The sequence below is a fragment of the Thermomyces dupontii genome, assembly GCF_041956625.1.
Source record: "Thermomyces dupontii strain NRRL 2155 unplaced genomic scaffold VTN31scaffold_7, whole genome shotgun sequence".
Taxonomy (NCBI): domain Eukaryota; kingdom Fungi; phylum Ascomycota; class Eurotiomycetes; order Eurotiales; family Trichocomaceae; genus Thermomyces; species Thermomyces dupontii.
In genome coordinates this window covers 226,603-246,875 of record NW_027192313.1, presented here as the reverse complement: position 1 = coordinate 246,875, position 20,273 = coordinate 226,603, and the positions used below count along the sequence as shown (strand labels likewise).

At 52.6% G+C, this 20,273-nt stretch overlaps 7 protein-coding genes across 7 annotated transcripts; 2 read left to right on the top strand and 5 right to left on the bottom strand.

Annotated features, from left to right (window-relative positions):
- Positions 1 to 95: 95 nt before the first annotated feature.
- VTN31DRAFT_6412 (uncharacterized protein) lies at positions 96 to 1,046 on the bottom strand (the record flags this gene model as incomplete). The annotated part of the gene is made up of 3 exons (XM_069407020.1): positions 96 to 428; positions 485 to 688; positions 741 to 1,046. 3 exons carry the CDS (start codon positions 1,044 to 1,046, stop codon positions 96 to 98), a joined length of 843 nt encoding a protein of 280 aa, XP_069258587.1.
- Positions 1,047 to 2,258: 1,212 nt separating this feature from the next.
- Positions 2,259 to 4,093, top strand: VTN31DRAFT_6411 (uncharacterized protein; the record flags this gene model as incomplete). The annotated part of the gene is made up of 6 exons (XM_069407019.1): positions 2,259 to 2,313; positions 2,378 to 2,594; positions 2,656 to 3,429; positions 3,485 to 3,690; positions 3,745 to 3,969; positions 4,029 to 4,093. The coding sequence occupies 6 exons, from the start codon at positions 2,259 to 2,261 to the stop codon at positions 4,091 to 4,093; spliced, it is 1,542 nt and encodes a 513-aa protein (XP_069258586.1).
- A 1,017-nt stretch (positions 4,094 to 5,110) lies between these two features.
- Positions 5,111 to 8,264, top strand: VTN31DRAFT_6410 (uncharacterized protein; the record flags this gene model as incomplete). The annotated part of the gene is made up of 4 exons (XM_069407018.1): positions 5,111 to 5,311; positions 5,382 to 5,736; positions 6,012 to 6,374; positions 6,427 to 8,264. The coding sequence occupies 4 exons, from the start codon at positions 5,111 to 5,113 to the stop codon at positions 8,262 to 8,264; spliced, it is 2,757 nt and encodes a 918-aa protein (XP_069258585.1).
- A 698-nt stretch (positions 8,265 to 8,962) lies between these two features.
- VTN31DRAFT_6409 (uncharacterized protein) lies at positions 8,963 to 10,105 on the bottom strand (the record flags this gene model as incomplete). The annotated part of the gene is made up of 1 exon (XM_069407016.1): positions 8,963 to 10,105. The coding sequence occupies one exon, from the start codon at positions 10,103 to 10,105 to the stop codon at positions 8,963 to 8,965; it is 1,143 nt and encodes a 380-aa protein (XP_069258584.1).
- Positions 10,106 to 10,516: 411 nt separating this feature from the next.
- On the bottom strand, positions 10,517 to 12,137 carry VTN31DRAFT_6408 (uncharacterized protein; the record flags this gene model as incomplete). Its single annotated transcript, XM_069407015.1, has 2 exons — positions 10,517 to 11,238; positions 11,303 to 12,137. The coding sequence occupies 2 exons, from the start codon at positions 12,135 to 12,137 to the stop codon at positions 10,517 to 10,519; spliced, it is 1,557 nt and encodes a 518-aa protein (XP_069258583.1).
- A 2,330-nt stretch (positions 12,138 to 14,467) lies between these two features.
- Positions 14,468 to 15,794, bottom strand: VTN31DRAFT_6407 (uncharacterized protein; the record flags this gene model as incomplete). The annotated part of the gene is made up of 3 exons (XM_069407014.1): positions 14,468 to 15,161; positions 15,240 to 15,671; positions 15,745 to 15,794. The coding sequence occupies 3 exons, from the start codon at positions 15,792 to 15,794 to the stop codon at positions 14,468 to 14,470; spliced, it is 1,176 nt and encodes a 391-aa protein (XP_069258582.1).
- Positions 15,795 to 18,782: 2,988 nt separating this feature from the next.
- Positions 18,783 to 19,316, bottom strand: VTN31DRAFT_6406 (uncharacterized protein; the record flags this gene model as incomplete). The annotated part of the gene is made up of 2 exons (XM_069407013.1): positions 18,783 to 19,095; positions 19,159 to 19,316. 2 exons carry the CDS (start codon positions 19,314 to 19,316, stop codon positions 18,783 to 18,785), a joined length of 471 nt encoding a protein of 156 aa, XP_069258581.1.
- Between the last annotated feature and the right edge of the window lie 957 nt (positions 19,317 to 20,273).

The window sequence follows — 20,273 nt, the reverse complement described above, 5'->3', positions numbered from 1 at the left end:
TGTGCAAGAAAAGAAGAAAGGGAGGTTTCGTCGACCAGCAACCAGGCAGTCGACGGGGAGAATGAACGAATCCGAAGTATAACAAGGTGAGGCCGTTACAGAATCTTGCAGTTGCGTTTCTTGATCTTGCGGCCTCCGCCGCCACTCTTGGCTCGCCCAGACCATGATGCCTCCTCTTCCTCGACGCCGACGGCGGTGTTGACGGCCAGCTCAAAAACCTCGTCGACGCCGCGCATCTCCTTGCTGCTGCACTCCACGTAGGAGGCGCCCATGCGCTGCGCCACGGCCTGGCCCTGCTCTGGCGTCACGGGGGTCAGACCTTGCGTCCGGAGCAGCTCAATGCAGGTGCGTTTAGTGCGCAGGTCGGATTTGAGGCCGACCAGGATCATCGGCGTCATGGGGCAGAAGTGCAAGACTTCAGGGTACCACTGCATGCGTTTTAGCTGCTGTTGCGGGGCATCCACAGAGGCTGAATGTTGTTTACCTTGTCCATTACATTCTCCAGGGACACAGGGCAGTCAATTGCAAAACAGATCAACAGCAGATCTGTTTCTGGGTAGGACAGCGGCCTCAGCCGGTCGTATTCTTCCTGGCCGGCGGTGTCCCACAGCGCCAGCTCGACTGTTTTACCCGTTGGCCCATGGATGGTCTGGGTAATGTAATTCTCAAACACCGTTGGTACATATTTCTGCTCCGCGGTCAATGCTCACATCTCTATTAGAGAACAGTAGGGAGACCACCTCTGGAAAATATCCCTGCGTGTAGCTGATCAACAAACACGTCTTGCCGCATCCACCGTCGCCCACTACGACAAACTTCTTCGAGTACGCCGGGGGTTGGGTAATGTTGGTCGCCTGCGACAACCTCCCCGTCGACACGCTGCTCGTGTTGGTGCTGACGGTGCCATTGCTGCTCTGGCTGGCGCGCACACTTTGACTGCGGCCGCGGGACCCGCGCGATGAGTGTCCGTAAGCGGATGAGGGTCGCTCGTCATAAAGCACAGAGTGTCGCCGATAAGGTTGTTCCTCGTATCCCACGGCTGCCATGATGAAATCTCTTTCTGATCACGTCGATGCAATCGTATATATAAAGCAACCAGTCGTCTGATTATTGAGTACAACACACAAAGGAACAGAATGTGATGAAACAAGAGAAGTTGAGCCAACTCAGCAGTTTAATGCTTGCTTGTTGGTTTATTATCGGGATCCATGGTCGGTTGGTGATCTTGTAGGGCTGTGTTTATCGATTGCGCTGCCATGGCAACGGCCGATCAATCTGATCCACCCCAGCCACGTCAGATGGGTTCAATAACCTCACCAAGGGCAACTTCTTTCAGCTGATCGACTTGAAACAAGAGCCTGTCCATGAGATTGGTTGATCCCCTTCAGGGTGCACTCTCGATTGAGTCCGACGGACGGCTTATTGTCCGATCTCTAGGACGGACTGCAAGGGGGTGTAATCTATCAATTGGCCGAGCTACGCAGGGGACGGCATTCAATTTGGACCGATTAGTATCATTAGCTCTTGAATGCATCTAGCATAACCTAGCAATCTCCATGGAGATTGGGGTGTGGAGTGGGAGTGCGGAGTACTCAGGATTACTGCCATTGATATGTACTCGTAGGATTCGAAGAACGAAGAGACGTTTCAAGACGGTGATCGATTTAACAACCACTTCAACATCTGATCTCTTCCCTTCACATGCCAGAATGACAGAGCACACAGATGGCATCCATTGAACATTGCTCTTTGACCTCGATGATTCCAATCGGTAGTTTGTTGTAAGTAACCATCAGGCCATGCATTGGACATTTGTTCTCACTTGAAGTGGTGAACTCTGATTTCCAAGCAACACTACTCAAGAAGGATGCCGGAGCCTCTAATTGATTGCATTTTGCTGGTAATCGCATTATTTCAGTGGCATAATGGTTTGAAAGACTCCTGTACTCAGTACTGAGTATTAGCGAGCGAGCGAATCGAGAGAATGGTGTGGTTGACCAAGAGGTTCCAGATCGACACCTCAGGCAACGAGGTCGATCCACCGACACGGAGTAGTACCTCGGCGCCGCCACGATGAAAACGGACGTTCAGTCTGAGCGCTGGGCCTTGGGCATACTGGTTTAACTACTACTACGTCTTTTAATCCCGGAACTTTTTTTTTTTGCAAACTCGTCATTTTGCGATGCTTCACAATTGACCGTGAGTCAGCCGACTTCAACCGATGGAGGCGCCAGTTGCATCCCCCAGAATTCAGCACCATGACTTCCAAGGCGAATGGCAGCCCGGACGCGGGATTGAGGAGTCGGAACCACTGTAAGAGAGATTTCCCATGAAGACCCTTCGAATTGCACAGGCTGATAAGACTGGACTTGCGTAGACCAAACGATCCTCCCCAAATGGCGCTACTCCATCCGCCAGGCCATTCTTCCGCTCATCCGCTATGAGACCCCATACTTGGCATGGATGCAAGAAAAGCTACGGTCGCCCGCGCTGGACACGTACTTTGCGATCGCGGCAAACCTCGGCACTCACACCTTTTTCACGATCTTTCTGCCCATCTTCTATTGGTGCGGCCATCCGCCCTTCGGTCGAGGGTATGTGGGTTTGTTCCGGTCGTTTGCTGCGATGATCTGAGGGCTGATGGGGTGTCTGTAGAATCCTTCATGTCCTGGCCTCCGGCGTCTTCTTCAGCGGCTTCGTCAAGGACCTGTTGTGTCTCCCCCGGCCGCTTTCTCCTCCCCTGCAACGCATCACCATGTCTGGGTCTGCCGCTCTTGAGTACGGCTTCCCCTCCACCCATTCGACCAATGCCGTGTCTGTCACCATCTTCGCGCTGGCGCAGCTTCAGTCACCGGATAACACGCTTTCCCCGGTCGCGAAAGCCGCCTTGCAGATCTTTCTCTACATATACGTGCTGTCCATCGTCCTCGGGCGTCTCTACTGCGGCATGCATGGGTTCTTGGACGTGATTGTTGGCAGTGCTATGGGTGCAGTAATTGCGTGGCTGCAGCTTCATTTTGGCCCGGCCCTGGCAACCTACGTCGTCACCGGAACCTTCAAAGAGGTCGCCGTCATCGCCCTGATCACCTTGGCGCTCGTCCGAATCCATCCCGAGCCTGCCGACGACTGTCCCTGCTATGACGATAGTGTGGCTTTCAGCGGCGTTTTCCTCGGTGCGCAGATCGGCACCTGGCTCGCGCCACTGTCGGCGCCCGCATGGACGGATCACGACGCAGAAGTTTTTATCCCGTACGATCTTGAGTCTCTTGGTTGGTTCAAAACAATCGTGCGCTTGGTCATTGGCATCTTGGCCATTTTCGTCTGGCGCGAGATTGCGAAGCCCCTGTTGCTCCGGGCTCTTCCGCCCGTGTTTCGCGTCCTCGGAAAGGCGGGACTGTTACTCCCACGACGATTCTTCCGACAAGCTTTGTTACGTTTTTTTTTTTTTTTTTTTTGTGGCTCCCTTGACTGACTGATTTGCCAGCGAGTATAAAACGGTGCCTGGACACCTCGAGGACGACAATGTCCTCCCCAGTTTTTCCGACATTCCAAACATCATTACGAGCATCCGTCATCCGCGACGGCGTGCAGTGTCCGTGGGACCTCAGTCGGAAGCCGATGCCTACGAAACGTTGGCGTATCGCGAACAGCGCAGGCGCGATTCCACTCTTGATTCAAGTCGAACCTCTGGTGCGTTCGCTCATGCTAATTTGATGGAGCCGTGCTCACACTCTGCTTTCGTAGGTCGGCGCCCACTCATGCCTGGACGCGCCGTGCCCCAAGTTGAAAAGTACGAGCACATGATGGGCACTGGCAGTCCCGAACCGTCGAGCCCGGATCCGTCTCGGCGGAAAGACGCACCCGGCGATGAGATGACCGGAGCAAGTGAAGAGGACATGTTTGCCCGGATCAACAAGCCCCGTGTGCGCTACGACGTGGAGGTTGTCACGAAGCTCATTGTGTATTCTGGTGCGTTTTCTGAATCTCGTTTCGGATTTCATTCCTCATGGCTAACGGCTCCAGGACAGGTATTGCTATTCTCGTCCTCGACGTTATGCCGTTTGTGTATGAACGCATTGGCCTTGCGCCGTGATGCTGTGGCCAGACGTTCAATTGGCCGACATACTACGTAATGACGTTAGATGTGGGAGGCACTGACGATCGAGTATCTGGAGTCGGTGATGCAGGACCAGTAGTATAATTTACGAATAATTCACGAATGTCTATGGAATGCGAATACAGGAATCATGCCATAGTTGTAAGAGCTGTGAGCATCGCTCGAAACATGAAGCATACAGGCGTTCGTATGTGGTGGAGTCGGGATCGGCATCCCCCAGGACGGACCGAGCTTGCTTCGGCTGCGCTGCTAAAGTACTCGTCCGAAGTACTCCTGCAGCCATTGAAGTGGATAAAAGATGCTTGTTGGGCCATCCTGCAGATGATCGCAACGCAGATAGAAAAACAATTCCATTGCGCGCACCTATATTCCTTCTCTCAGGCAATTTTTCTTCATTTCGATGTCCTGGCGTTCAGAAAATCGGCACGTTCCCGCTGCTCACGGGAAGCCGATCGTAGGTCACGTGGCTGCTGACTCAGCGCCCAGCCATTGGTCGGCGCTTCTTGAACACCGCGCTTTGTCGCGTGGAGTGCTGCTGCTCCTCTGACTCTCTCCAGGTGGTTGCGAGTGATGCCTGCTTCTGCATTCTCTCGAACCGCAATTCTGAGCAAAACCTCTTCTGTCCGGATGACTGCGCTCAATCGCTCTTTGCCGCGATCCTTCCGCCGTTTGTTGTAATGGCCTCAATTCGGTAGGCACTTTCCAACCTCGTCCGTCCATTCACTCCATTCACTCCCCGTCCTCGCTCCTTCCTATTGTGACAGCAGGACTGTCGGCGCAACGCTCCTGCCTCTTCTGGCGACTATTTATTGATTGATTTCTCTCCGTTCTTTGTTTTTTTTCTTTTTTCTCTTTCTTTCTTTCTCATCGTTATCCTGACTGATCGTTGTCTCGATCGCTAATCCTCGATCTCTGTCGCAGGCTCGGCGCTCGCTTCCGCCTCTTTTCCGTAGTTCTCTCTTCCCTTCCACAGCGTCCATTGGCACCGCCAGGATGGTTCTTTCCTCCCGATCCCCGGTCTGGGCCGAGTCCCAGAATGCCAGCCTCACCTCCGGTCCAAGGCCCCCCCATGCCCGGGTGCGCCCTGATCCTCGTCTGCGGTGGGCTCCTTATCCGCCGCTCCTAAAGCATCGCGCGGGGGCGCACGGAAAGGTGTTTCCCTCCGCAACGCGCCGTCGTTGGGTGATTCGTCAGGTAGGCGTTACCTCTTGCGGGAGATCTACCATTGGCACGCCAGCGCTGAGACAAGAAAACTTGTTTGCAGGTGCCCGAACAGCCCGCCGCACAGCGCGCTTTGCGCAAGCGGGCGCGGCCCGATGACGACGACGACGACGATTCTTTGTACCCCTTCCGCCCGCAGCCGGCCCCCGTGACCGCTGCGCCGGTGGCATCAAACGATGCGTCCGGGCCATTCAGCGTGGTCCGAAACCTCTTCAGCGTGTGGACTGGTTTTCGTGCTTCATGCACTAAACTCGTTCGCTTCTGCTACTCCTCCAAGAGTGGCATGAAGAGGGCGGTTACGAGCACCGTCCAGGTCGCGGCGGCCGTCGCAGGGACCGTGAAGCGACGGGCGCTTACATCCAGGGTCGTTCCACACAAACGGACGACGTTTCCTTCCGGTAGGTACCCTCTTTATTGCTACCTCGGACAACCCCGAGTAGCTGGCAGGTCCCTGCGAGCACGATCACGAGAACCTGAACGCCCGACTGCCTGTCCTGGCTGGTTTATTTTGCCTCGTAGGCTTCGGCGTCACAGTCCTTTCGTCTTCCGCCTCCCTCCAGGGAACCCAGGAGTCGGGTTAGCCCCCGGCATTCCAGTTCACCTCCCCTCCCAGATATAAGCTCATTATTATGATATGCAATGTGGACAATGCTGACCCCATATTCTTCTCAAGACCCGCTGCCCGCCGTACCCAATGGGCCGGCACCAATGGACCGTGTCGAGGGACCGACCTCGCCGAGCGCCTGGCAGCTCCGCACGGAGCTGGTGGAGCATCTCACGCCGCCCTCCGCCAACTCGCCCGCAGCCGACGCCAAGACCCCTGCTCCCGATGACGCCAACGTAGTTCCGATGGAAGGGCTTAACACGACCGCTCCAATCACGGCACACGGTGTAGCAGAGCCCTCAGAGAATGAAATGATGGATATCGAGATCTCCAACGCTAGTCGTTTTCCGCCGCCTGCCACAAACCATGCACCACTGACCGAACAAACTGCCGCCGTTCCTCGGCCCACTCAAAACCACCACCAACCTTCAGGTAAGCTCAACCGAATCCTTTGAGAGTGATGATGATGCTGACGTCACGGAAGATAACAACGAAGACATGGAGCAAGATGTCGATCCTGAAAGCCAGGATCATCATGAAACCAACAACGATCACATTTCCGATGATGCCAATTCTGAGATTCCAGGCGTTCAAGCCAGTGACCGCCTCGATGAGGAGTCGGCAAGCTCTGACCCTGTTGCGAATGCCTTGCCTGAAGAAAACGTACACGCAATCCGTCGACCGACTGAAAACAACGCCCACGAGTTTGTCCCACTTCCCGCAGACGCACATCCAGAGCGAATTGCTCAGCTTTTTACCGGCATCAACCCACGCGATTCTGGCGACCATTACAGTGCGCCAACATCCAGCGTGTATTCTGTGTACAATTCCTCGCAGTCCGCCGACACCAGACCTGGCGCTTCTTCTGACCAATCTGGTCAAGATTCTGATCATCCTGGCGAGCATCCCTCCGCCTCATCTTCACATGGCAACAACACGTCCTCTGCGTTGCCCAGATCGACGCCTTCCGGTCTACACCGTTACTACGATTCATTGTCCTCTCGCATAGATCTTACTCCAGACCAGACTTGGCCACCACGGGAACCCTCTGTGTCGAGGGAACCATCCCGGCCACCATTGACCGATTACCCATCCCAAACGGCCCCGGCGAGAGAATCCGCCGCACTTTCGTCACGGCGTGCTAGTATTGTCCCGAGCCTCCTTCCGTGGTTGGAGACCGAGCCATTCCCAGAACCAGAACCTGTGTCGCAGGAAGACACGGTAGAACCAACGACAGCACCTACCATCACGACGGATGAATTGGCTGCCACGACAGAGCAGCTGTCTATTGCTGCACCACCAGAACCATCAGTCCCAGAGGTTGAGCATGAAGCTCACGACCAAGACCTCAACATCGCCGATCATCAGGGTAGCCCTTTGCATGTACACTGGCTCGAATCGACGTCGCCTCTTGGCCGTCCCATATCGTCTGTACGGATTTTCAACCCAGACTCTCCGGTTTCTCGGCGTCCGACAGGGCGCCGCTTGCCACTTTATCACCGTGACTGGCACCAGATTGAACTCGAATCGCAACGCCGCCGCCTTCCCCAACGCCGGCGGCTGCCTCCCGGCCAAGCTGTGCGGCCGCTCTCACCCGAATGGGAGGCTCGAGTAGCCGAAGCGATGGCTGCTCCACCATCCCGCCAGCTGGCCACCACGCTCAATGGCGATCCACTGACTCGCCGTGACCTGGCGACCTGTCACACCCTGATGGCGTGGCTTAACGACGAGGTCATCAACGCCTACCTCGAACACCTTGTTGATTATCTGCGCCGTGCCGCAGGGAATGCGGGTCGGCTGGATCGACCCAAATACCACGCCTTCAACTCCTTCTTTTTCAGCAATCTGCGCGAGAAGGGATACAGCTCCGTCCGCCGATGGGCGAACCGTGCGAAGATTGGAGGCTCGGCACTCCTGGACGTGGACACCGTGTTCATCCCTGTCCACCAGGCCGCTCATTGGACCCTGCTGGTCGTCCGGCCGGCCAGTAAGACCATTGAGTACTTTGACTCGCTGGGCTCCCCTTCGTCGCAGACATACATCAATCACGCCAAAGCCTGGCTGAGGGGAGAGCTACAGGATCTCTACGTGGACGAGGAGTGGACCGTCCTCGACACACCCTCACCTCAGCAGGACAACGGCAGCGACTGCGGGGTCTTCCTCCTCAGCACGGCCAAAGCCATTGGCCTCGGGTTGGAGCCCTCCGTTTACGGCCCCCGCGACATCCCAACACTGCGCAAGAAGATCGTCGCGGAGCTGTTAAACGGGGGGCTCGAGGGGGAATTTGACCCCATGGGGAGCACTGGCGAGTCCCGGCTCTAAGGCCTAGTCCAGGGGTGCCGCGTCTGAGGCCGGCTGTCAAATCCCTTTTTTTTTTTTCCTTTCCCCCAATTTTCTCGACAATGACTACTACTTCTACATCGACAATGACTACGACTGCGACGGACAAAACAAAAAAAGGTTCGTGGGATTATATACTGTGTTTGATTTTGCATGGGACGGGCGTTCAGGGAGAGAAAGAGAGGTCCAGTTCGGTTTCTTCTATTCGTTGTGTGTGGCTTTGGTGATCTTTGTGATACCCCGTCGGGAGGTAAAAAAAAAGAGTGTCGCCTCTTGACATGCATTCTACGGCGATCTGTGATGTTTGAGTATTACTGCATAGCGTGTCGTTGGGGGTGGGAAGGGTTGATTTGATAGATGGATGGGTCGTGACTTGTGATGATGATGTTATTGTTGTACGAGTAGTAGTATACCTGTAAATAGGGTAGGTATGACCAGGAATTGTTCAATTCGAGTGGACCTTAAGAAGTTCTACACCTTCAAACGTGCCTCGAATCAGTCACCTCAAATCAAGACTAGAATTCATAACCCACAGCCTTCAAACACATGGGGTAATTACTCATGAACAGTAAGTCAACAAATGCACCATAACGATACTCCATAACGTAATGCAACCAATGAATAGAAACAATGTCATGGCCCAGAAAAAAAAAAAAAAAAGAAAAAGAAAAAGGTACAAACTAAGGTACAAGCTCGGGGATACCAGGGAACTGCACACCGTCAATTCGACACTTTCGGTTGCATGGCCCGGCCGGCGGGCCCGTGACGTTGTAGGCCAGCTCGATCCACTCGATGGCCAGGTGCACCGTCTCGCCGACGCCGAGATCGCCGGACCATAGCCCTCCGTCGCTCCACAGGTTGATGATGACCGTGCTTGGGTCCTTGGGCACCGAGTACACGGACGTGGTCTGCAGCTGGTTCTCCAGGTACCACCGCGTCATGTCTGGAAACCAGTCCAGCCGATGCGTCGCCATCGTTGTCCACGGAATCGGGATGTTCCAGTCTTGACTCGCGCCTGGGATCCGCTGGTCCAAAACCGGGTCGTAGTCAGGCTGGTTGGCATAGTGGATACGGGTTGGCGGGTCCGATGTCAGGATCTCAATGTCCGCCTCGCTCGTCCGCGAGAAGTACGTGAATATCCCCGCGCAGGCCCCGTTTGGAGGAGGCAAGAGGGCGGTTGCGCGCTTTCGCAAAGCGCTCGCCTCGGAGTCCTCCCCTGGAGTCGTTGCTGACGTGTTCACGAACAGCCGCTGCGTCTCGGCCGGAGGGAACAGGATGGGAAAATCCTTCTCGAGGATGCGCAGTCTCACGCGCATCGACACATGCAAAAAGCTCTTGAAACTGGTAGCAATCTCCGCGGTCGAGGAGTACTGGTCGAGCCGCTTCGTCCGCAGCACCAGAAAGGTCGAGTCGCTGCCGGGAGTTCGAGAGATGAAGACGTTCTTCTCCGAATTGGCGATGGAGACGGGGAACAGTCGAGATCCCGGTCGATGCCAATCTTGGATGAGCCAATCCTTGGTGATGGCCGTGTCCTTGAGCAGGATCGGCTGGGCCGCCGGTCCATACGGCACCGGCTGGTCGTTCACTGTCGGATAGAATTGGTACCCAGCGGCAGCTGCAGGGTCCAGAGGCACACGCCGAAAGTCCCAGAAGCGGTAGCCCTGGAAGTGTCCCGGGTCGGGACCGTCAACAACGTAGCAATCGCAGACGGGGCCGTTTCTTTGCTGGCCATCCTGCGTGAAAACCACGGGCTGACCGGGTAATGAGGGCTGCGCACAGGCAAGGGTGAACACGGCCGCAAGAACAAGGCCGTGGAGACGCATGACAGGGTGATACTGCAGTGATCTTTGTGGAGGCAATATGAACAATGCTAGATGATAATCAGAAGGTTCTCTTCGTGTAGTAGCGAGTGGGAGAGATGCAGAGAGGACAGAGGAGAGGTTCAGCTGGGAGGGAAGAATCCCTTCCTGGAGGCATCCTCCATCTACAACCGGCAGGTGCGACTGTGAGCGTCTGTAGTACTGTACAAGGAAAGGGCGATCCCAGACTTTGATTCCAGTCCCCTCACCACCGAGTAATACTCGACATGGCCAAAACCAAACCACAAGACACTCAAATAAATCACAGTCTATAGCCCAATCAATCCATGGGGTATCTCAACACGCCGCAATCTTCAATGCACACAAACCACTTGAACCCAAACGCCTCCCATGCAAGTAAAAAGAAACCACAAATCACATTTGCACCACTTGGTCGTCTTCGGAAGTCTTCTCTGATTTCCCGGAGCTATGAGGAATAGACTCGTCCTCTGAGAACGGCACTGTAGGGACAGTCGGTCCGGGATTGGACAATGAGTAGTCAGAAGTCCGTGGGTGAGGCTGCCGAGCAAGGTACGCTTGGAGCTCCTCGTGGTTGCACTGCTCCGCACGCTCACGCTTTTCCTGCTCGCGGTGCTCAAGTTCCATTCGTGGTCGGTCTTCTCTGGCAAGCCAAGACATGTTGTCCGTGATGACCGGCCCTGAATGGGGATCGAAGCTTTGGCGCCATACCACATAGCCCTCCTGGCTTGTCGTAACCGACTTTGGGGACTTGCGGCGCGGAGGTGAGAATCTGGGGATTTGCGGGTCCTCGACCCTGGAGGGCGGACCGGCCCGCGGCATCTTCTTTCTCGGTGTCGTCGGTGTCGATCCTGCACTCCTCTTGGAGGCCCGCTTGTATTCCTCTGACCGCTCGATCTCCTTCTCAATCTTGCGATAGTTCAAGCCGAGGGTAGCTGCCAGAGCCCGGTGACAAGCTTCAGGATAGAGGCGGGCGGCCTCGGCGACTGTGGGAAGCAACGGCCGGCCTTCGTCTTCGGACTCGCTGAGGTCTGAATCCAAAGTGCTAGCCTGTGAATCGCGCCACGAGTGGAAACTTTTGAGATCATAGAACTCAGCGAGCTCGATGAGGCGGTGTACTTTGCAATGGTCAGAAACTTTAAGAACCAGATACTGGAGTTTGTTGAGGAACTGAATACTTACTCCTCTTGGGCTTCTTCAAACACCAGAAACGCCAGACTGTGGATGGAAAGTATTTGGGGTAATGCGCAATTCCATTTTCGTCGAACCGAGGGACGATACTGATGGGTGCGTGGATGCCGCAGGCGAGAGAATTGAACCGTATTCGATCGCTGATGTCAAACCGCGACTCAAGACGCTTCAATCCGGAGAAGTCCCTTTTCAGCACCGCGAAGCCCTGCTTCAATTCCGAGACGTTTTGCTTTATATCAGAAACATCGTCCTTCACCCCAGAGACGTCCGTCCTCAGCACCGTGACGTTCTGCTTCAGGTCCGAAACATCTTCCCTCAACACGGAGACATCGTCTTCGATCTGCGAGACTTTTCCCTTTAAACCCAGAATGCCGATCTCCAGGTCGAACATCCGCTTTCTCATGTCCGTCATGTCGCCCGCCACCACATTGATATTCGCCATCATGCCGACCATTTTTCTATCCATCCGCTCCACGTCGGACCGAAGGGAGGCAAAATCCTTGGAGATGCGCGCGATGGACTCCTCGAGACTTTTCGTGATCGACAGGATCTTCTCGTTTGCATGATGTAGTTTGTGGAATTCGCGTTTGATATGCTCGTCTTCGCGATTGCGCTGATCGACGTACTCATCTCGGGTAAGAACAGCCGATCGAAGTTCATTCAGACGGGCATGTAACTCGTCGAGCCGTTCGCTGAAAGAAATCAGCGTGGGATCCGTCATGGCCGGCGGCGAGAGGTCGTGATGGTGCTCAGAAAGAGCGGAACTGGGGAGCCGCCGCCCCTGCGAGCCGGGGCTTGATATCTGTCCATGCATCGAGGAGGCCATGGCTGCAAGTCAGAACCCCTCGATGCCTTTGATACGATAAGGATGATTGCGTTGGAGGGAAATGTGGACAAGCGGCAGATTTACAGTGGGTTATGAGAGGGAGGGAATCCTCATCATCATGCCAGCGCTGGCCTTTGCGCCCTTTGGGAGAGGAGAAAGGAAAGGGTTGGACACGCGAAAAATCGGCACCGTAGATGGTCTCGTCTGATTGGTGCAAATGATGAAAACATGCCACCCACTTTTTGCGCCAAAATCTCTGTTGCAACTTCACGCAACGTTGATTGGACAGAGATTGGCCGGAATGACGGATGCGTCATGGCACTATGCAAAAGTATGGAGTTATTCGTACTAGGCTGCTGGGCAAAGCGGCAAAAGCCCAATGTGAGCTCATCGACTCATCGACATTCAATTGGTGCTATGGATGTTGAGCAACTCGACAAGTTGCCTTCTTTTCGTCAAAGTACAGTGCCTTGCAAGGCTGATGTGGCGACTTTGGGAGAGTTTTGGCATGAGCACCATCCAATGCAGGCCGACGGCAGAACGTCAAATGAGCCAGTACGGAGTAACTACTCGTATGTACTAATTTAGGCATCCGCGCAGCCTTATTCAACGGACAATGCAGAAAACGCGGGTTGAATGTCAAGCCATGAGGCTGACGTCTTACCAGAAAATAAGGGCTGTGCAAGTACAATCATGCTCGTTGGAGTGACTCATTGAAATGGTCAAATGAACGCTGATGGAGGTCGTTTGGAAGTGAATTTTTGGACCGGATTCCGGGCTTACAAGCCGACAGATTTACCAGAGAGTTTGAATGGTTGACTGTCCATTTGGAATCTGTAAATGGATCAAAGCGGCCTCATGCATCCTGAAATACTGTGACAGCATGCCATATTCCCCAGTGACTCTGGCAATGCCTTCTCGACTCGTGGCTCACAATCTTGCAAGGAAAGGAGCGCTGGACCCCCCGATCCGCAAACACGTGTAGACAGACATCAACAGGCCAAATAGCAAGATGTACTCGCCCATCACTCTTTTCTTTGGTGTTTCGTGACGGGTGTTGATGCACCACACCATTGGCTGGGAACCTGTAAGCAAGCGATAGAACTTGGCAAGCTGGATGACTTCGAACTAACAAACGGTCAGTAAGTAGTTATTGATCAAGTGAGGTTCGAGTACCAAACTCACTCGCTGATAAGAGGGAACTTCTGTGACCTTCAACCGGGCTTTAGTTCAGAAGCATTATCCTCCAGCACGGAGGGATTGGTTTCTTTCTCTGAAACAGGACTCTCTTTCTAAACCCTTGAGTTATTCCATGGCCAGGAATCTTCGTCACCGACAGTCTTTGAGCATTGATATCAACATATACCGTAGGTATACCACCGCGCTACCGCATATCTGCTGAGCATCAAGCTTTCAAAGTAGGCTTGATTTCTCGAAACGCATGCAATATGCCACTCGTGATATAGAATGCGTTTCCGTCTTTGCGGTCCATACTGCAATTTGGTTGTTTAGTACATGCTTCCTTTCACTTCCGTGAAGATCGCCGTACACATTTTCTGGTGAGAACGACTAACCAAGACGAGGCCAAAAATCTTGCAATGGGGCGAAACCCCTGAGAAACTTTGGCCGCTCAATAGGTACTACCGGCTCTGGACAAGCCCATGATCGGGGTCAGGATATGACGGTATCCAGAAATCGAATCGACCGTGCAAAGAGTATCCGATAATGACAGATGGAATATGTCGATTCGAGGGGAAGTGTTTCAGGAAAGAAAGGCCGGTTATTGATAGAAGGGGCAAGAACACGAGAGTCGTGTCCTTCGCCTGCCTCTCTTCTAATGAATAGTAGGTATCGGATCGTGTGAAATCCTTGAGCTCTCTTCGGTATAATCGCGTCCTGCACGCTTTGGCATTGAAAGTGCCGAACTTTTGCTGGAATAATGATGAACAGACAATAAGGATGGGGATGGTCCGTTGTAATTGATTATCGTCCGCTTTCCTCCCTATGATGTTTTTCTGATAAGATGAACCCTCTCGATGAGGTTTAAATATTGATTTCATAGCTCTCAAGCTTGTCAGACTCATAGAACTTGGGAATAAGGACAGAGATAAGTAACTTTGTTCTGAATGACCTTCCGGTCCTTGGAACGATTTCACTGACTGGTTCGATTATGGGCATTCTCTATTAGTTAGGTGACCTTTCTTGCCCTGATTCACTTGACATAAGTACAGAAAGTAGGATATATAGTACAAAAAGCATGTCACATGAAAATGAAAAGGAATTAGTAGTAGCCTGAATACCTGTAACACGGGCGGGCGGAAATGCATTCCTCAACTAGCGGCGAGATCTTTCTTCAGGACCTCAAGAACCTTTGTCTCATCAATGCCATTTAGGTTGTCCAACCCATCTTTCTCGTCATCTTCCGACCCCGAATCATCTGCTTTGTCGGGACCGTCTTCAGTCCGACCGGCGTGAGCGAGATACTCCTCTTCAAGCAGGAACTTCTCGTGCCCAGGCCGGGAAAGATCCTGTGGCGATTGCGGGAGGATGTATATCGTCGGGAATTCGGAAACCGTGCGGCCCCGAAGTATGTCCTTTAGAGGAGATGACGGGGAAATAGGAATGAGAACAGTCTGTTTCGTTCCGGTGTGAGGACGGTGGAGGTAAAAGTAAACATTGCGGTGTGGATGTAATAGGCCTTGTGGGTTCTGAAGCGAGGACGAGTCTGTAGATGAGCCTTGGTTGGACGGGGTCTCCTGAACCTCCTGGCCCTTGTCGACTGAAGACGGCTCCGTTGAACTCGAGTCTTCTGCTGCCGTTGTGCTCGATTCTTGGGCTCCGGACTGCACCAGCTCACTCGATTCAGGGTGGGCATTCGCCCCTGCTGAGGAGTGCTTTTCCTCTTTGGAACGAGGAAATGCCAGGTCGTATGCATGCCTAAGGGTCATCGTTTCCAAGCAAGTCCTGATCAAACGCTCGCCGTTGAGCGTGATCCATTCCACCGCCCACACGAGACATTTGTGCCTGCGAATAAGTGCTCATAGTCAGCCCAAAACTTACGCTTCCTGGCCCAAAAAAAAGTCATGCATCAGGCGACGTTACTTTGGATGCCACCGAGACGTATTCTGCTTATTCCTCGTCATCCCCCTTGGAGCTCTCCGAAGATCCACACCCGCATTCTTCGCCGCGCGAAGAAACGCCGCTTCCCCCTTGACCATGTTATTATTCATCGGCGCCTTTCGCTTCTCGCCGGCACCACCTTTTGAGGACAATGGACGCATATAGTCATGTTCGAGGGCGATTCCTCGATGATCTGCCTCACGTTCCGCACGTTCCAGACCTCGTTCGATGGATGTGATGAAGTTGAAGTCGCGATCCAACGCCGCCGGCGTCATCAGCTCACTTTTCCGGAGATAGGCCGCCGGATCGCGCACGCCCGAACAGCCGGACCGTTTCTTGTGTTCCTGAATACATTGCAGACAGCAGGTTCGAATCGAGCAGCGCGGGCAGCGATATTTGGGCGGGTTGACATGACTGGGGCTGATGTCAACATAAGAGGCCTCGCGAAGAAAAAAAAAAAAAAAATTGAAACAGCGAAACTTCATACCAGATGTTACAAAGCTCACTCAAAGGAGCATCATGTGTAGTTTCCGACATTTTCTTCGAAGTTTCTTGGATTTCTCAACTTGTGGACAACGACAACGTCCCTGAAATCATTACCTACTGATGATTGGAACAAAGATTTTCCGCTTATCAGATTTATCGGATCGTCCTTCCTCTTATCTTATCGTTATCCGCCGAATGGACTGAGGACTTCGTACAGTACTATCGTTGTCGGATTCTTGTCTGAAGAATCCGACCGTTTTGAGTGTCCCACTTTGAGCACGAAACTCGTACTGCCATAAGACTCACACTGGATATTGTAAGTGCTAATCTAGCTTATTTTGTTCGTCATCACTCTACCAGTGAGTGGGAATAAGGTGTTTGGTTCTCATCAAACCACTCGTATGTCTTATGTACTGCAAAATTCATCCAGTGAAGTAGTTACTCCGAGTCGTTACTGTATCAATGAATAAATCTATCCTTTGTTGCGTCCGTCACACGACGGTATAGCATTTGAAATTATGAGGCTAGACCTTTATTCAACATCAGCTCGTCAGGGGTCAAGCCGGGTAGCAGGCCTGAAAAAAGGTGAAAATGGTCAAGGAGAGCTTGGAAAGATAGTAATGATTCAGCCGATCAAGACATTGGCTCGAGCACGCCACTGAGAACGGGGCATTGCTCAATTGTTCAATCTTCTACTAAAAAATCTATAGGCGGTGGCGAGAATCTATGTTTAGCAGCAACGAGTTTCTCGCATGGCAATGTCTCACTTTGGGATCCTCAGCCCTGCGGCATCCGTTGCCAGAGGGATAGCTTTCGACTTGAACACAAGAGTAAAAAGCTGTCGCTTTCTGCATAGGTGCTATGCAAGTGCAAACATTTCACCCGAAGCCATCATCGAACTGTTGAATGCGTTGAACGAGAACCTCGGTGTGTACCGTAGCAGATCAGATGCTTACGAAACTTGACATCCTGTGAATACTCATACTCAATGGTTTCCGACAAGCATGTGGAATATCAAGTGCACTGGCACTCGCATCGTTTTCTTGGACGACAATTGTCGAGATGCGTGCCCGGACGAAAGCGGTGTCGGTTATCGTGGCGAGGAATGCAAAGCAAAGACCGGCCATCTTGTACTCGTATGTTTTGTGGTTGGACGAACTTTCCACCTTCAGTGTCTCAAACCGCACCCTCAAACCAAGTTCGACTTGGAGTAGCAACCGGGTGGCGTAGAGATGTCCGACATTACTCCGTCGCAATGTCGGATCAAGCGTGGAGATAACCCGATGAAGACACGTTTGCCTCCCAGCACTCTCTGCCTCAACCACAAAAGTGTAAGAGAGCACATTACAAGCAGTCAAGGCAAAACAACAACGCACGAAGGCCAATGCATATTCAGACAGAGTGACCGATAATTCACCGAAATGATGGAGATGAAAACCACAAAAACCACCGACATCAGTCGATACAACTTTGTTGTCTGGAGAGATGCACTATCAGGTAACCCACTGCATGAGGTTGCTGTGATCGCGGAGATTCTTCCAACGGTTGAATGTTCTTCGTCCGCCGGAGTGGCAAAAAATTCTGATCCTGGAACGCGGGGAAAGCTGGGGCCAGTTCAGCTCCTCCTACTTCCATGCCTTGCGCTTCCAAGTTTCAGACAACAGCAATGGTTCCGGAACGGGAGCAACCCTCGATGTAAGGGTGGCAAAATATCCAGAAATCAAGGCTGAAGTGTCTGGAGACATGCCCCTTGAGTCGTTTGGAAAGTCATCAGATGAACTTGGCAATTGGAGAGGATTGCTCTGGCCGTCTCCTGCAGAATCGCGAGACCCTTGGGGTCTGGAAACCCGTGACCTCCTTCTTACGTAAGAATCGTTCTAAGCCAGAGATGGTGTAGCTTCAGTAGTAGGCCTACCTCAACTTACCCCAAATGGTCAAGCGCCCAATCTTTGCCCCGCATAAACTTGAAATGCGGGGCAGCGGGGCACAATTCGCACATCTCCGGACCCCCAGATCATATTCCTCCGTATTTTGTACACAGAAGTACAGTTGTCCATGGGCGCTCGAGTCACATTAAACGAATTTACTCCGACGGATCACTGAGTTACATTGTTAGTGTTCGAATGTTACGAAATCTCGCCCGTTGGGAGAAGTTACTTGATTCTCATACCTGTAGCCTGGGCAGTTGTGCTCCTCAGGCCGACCGGACATGTGTACTGTCATGGTACATGTACCATGACAATTGGTAGCGTGGGTGACGAGTACTCCGTACTCCGTACTCCGTACCAATTCCGGCCAGGTCCGGCGGCGCGAAATTCTCGGAGAAACACACCCTCCCTCCGGATAAACTTCGATTGGGCCAACGCAGATCCCGTTCCAGGTTTTGCAACTCCAAATCGTAAGATCGGAGGCTGAATTGATTCGATGAGAAAAACTCTTCGTTCGCTTATAAAGTTGCGGAAGGACGGATATAGGTACGTACGTATGTACGGAGTACACAAACCCACATGTGGACTTACTTCCGGAAGAAGCACGGAAGTATTGGGAAATCACTTCCCACGTACGATCCGAGATCGTCCACACAGCCTCACCGACTTTAGTTTTCAGACGGGATGAAGCAAAGTACTCCGTATTGGGTATCAGAGCCTTGTTTCTCGCTGAGTTTCCCAGGATCGCATCATTCTGCGAGACTCACGGGTCGCCAGTAGGCTTCACCGCCCGGTGCTCGTCCGAAACGCAATGTTTGAGGAACATGTAATGCATGCGATGTGTTGAGGGCCCTTCCAAGGTTTTTTCTCGGTGTCTCGCTGGTTGTGCCACTCGACCACGAAGCAGGTTCTCTCTTTTTGACGCCACGTATGTACTTACCGATGAAGTATGAAAGGATTCAATGAAGACAGCACGATTTGCAGTCATCGGCCATTAACTTTGCAGCAAAGGATGGATACATCTTTCCATGTCTTGCTGTCAACCGTATCTAGACTTGCCCAGAATCTCATGTTCGGACTCGTATGTAGTCCAAGGAACCCTCCGGAACTCTCAGGCATTCCACAAAAAAGCTTCGTACAGAATCAGTGGAATGTCATCGGGAAACTTCGGTGTACCTGAAGCGAAAGGATGACCTGATGACAACTGAGAACATTGGACCGCGGGAGGGTTCTGCTGGTCACATGATTCAAAGTATGCGTACTCCGAGGGTTCAAGAATAATATTGTACAGTTTGTGCCCGTGCGAGCATAACGTACCCTGATCTACGGAGCACTTGGGTCCGGGATGATCCTGAGGACAGGTTGTCGATGATGGCGTGGGGTTACATGACGACGTGGGATGTATACTGTAGTAGTACCTTGAGCTGTCAGTTGTCACCATTAGTAGGCCTACTACTTCTCGAAGGAACATCTCGTCCGCAACATACCACGTGCCAACCACTGTCGGACTTTGGGCATACAAAGTAGCTATGTGGTCGGCGGATAGGTATGCCGTCACAGAAAGTTGAACCGAACGAAGAGATTGCGCAAACCTCGGCTTCAGTCTGCCAGGCAAGAACCATCGAGAAAAACTCGGAGACGTCATGTCAACACCACGGTGAGGAGAGACATGTGTATTTGGAATTCAGACTGGCGGTACCCCAGGCCGCCATCACATGACCCTCATCGAATCGTACTCTGTAGCCACTCTGAGAGATCTCTTGGATGTAGGCAGCAAGCTGATCATAAATCATCCAAAATGAAAAAACAAAGTGACGATGCATCGCCGACTCGGTCAGACACTGAAGATTTACCTAAGTCAGGAAGCAGTTGGACTGCATCAGTTCTGTAATCACATTTCGATACCGTAAATACGTGACGGGCTTCCGGTCTTATCATGATTCATCAGACCAAGTCATCTGTCGATAGTACCTATGCCAGCTGAGGATCATGGTGGCAGATCAATAACGATCAATAGTGTTTATTCTAGATTAGAAATCCGAGAACACGGTGATAGGTAGCAGTCTTGCAGATCCTCGAGTGTTGCGAGAGTGGCGTTGCAAAATGAGACGACCAAGCTGAGTTGTCAACCTGTCCTGACCGCCGCGTGCCGACCAGAGTCATCAGCTCATCATCGTCTTCTACGAGATCTCTCCGCTATCCGGCATTCTGGTGCTGGCCAGGCATTGCAGAATGATGCGCACAAGAAAAATCTGATTGACGCCTCGGTTGTTTGAAGTTGTCAGGTGGGATTATTTTTGTACGGCTTCTGCGGCGCCAGGAAAATGGCCATGTGATTGATCTATGTATCGCGGAGGATTCAGATTATTCATTTCGGCGAAGCAGGCAGCGATGTTTGTGTCTCGGGCGACACCGTCTTGATGACCATCATGGCCAAGCCATCTTTGATTCTCGGTTTGCTCATTGCTGCCGCCTGAACTGCTGGTGGTGGTTTGAAATTATCGGGTACCAACGACTCTGGTGACCGCTCTGGCAGTCAAGTTTTCTGGCCCTGAGTGCATTCATGCCTGTGTCTTCCCGACGTGTCATGCAAGATTTAGCA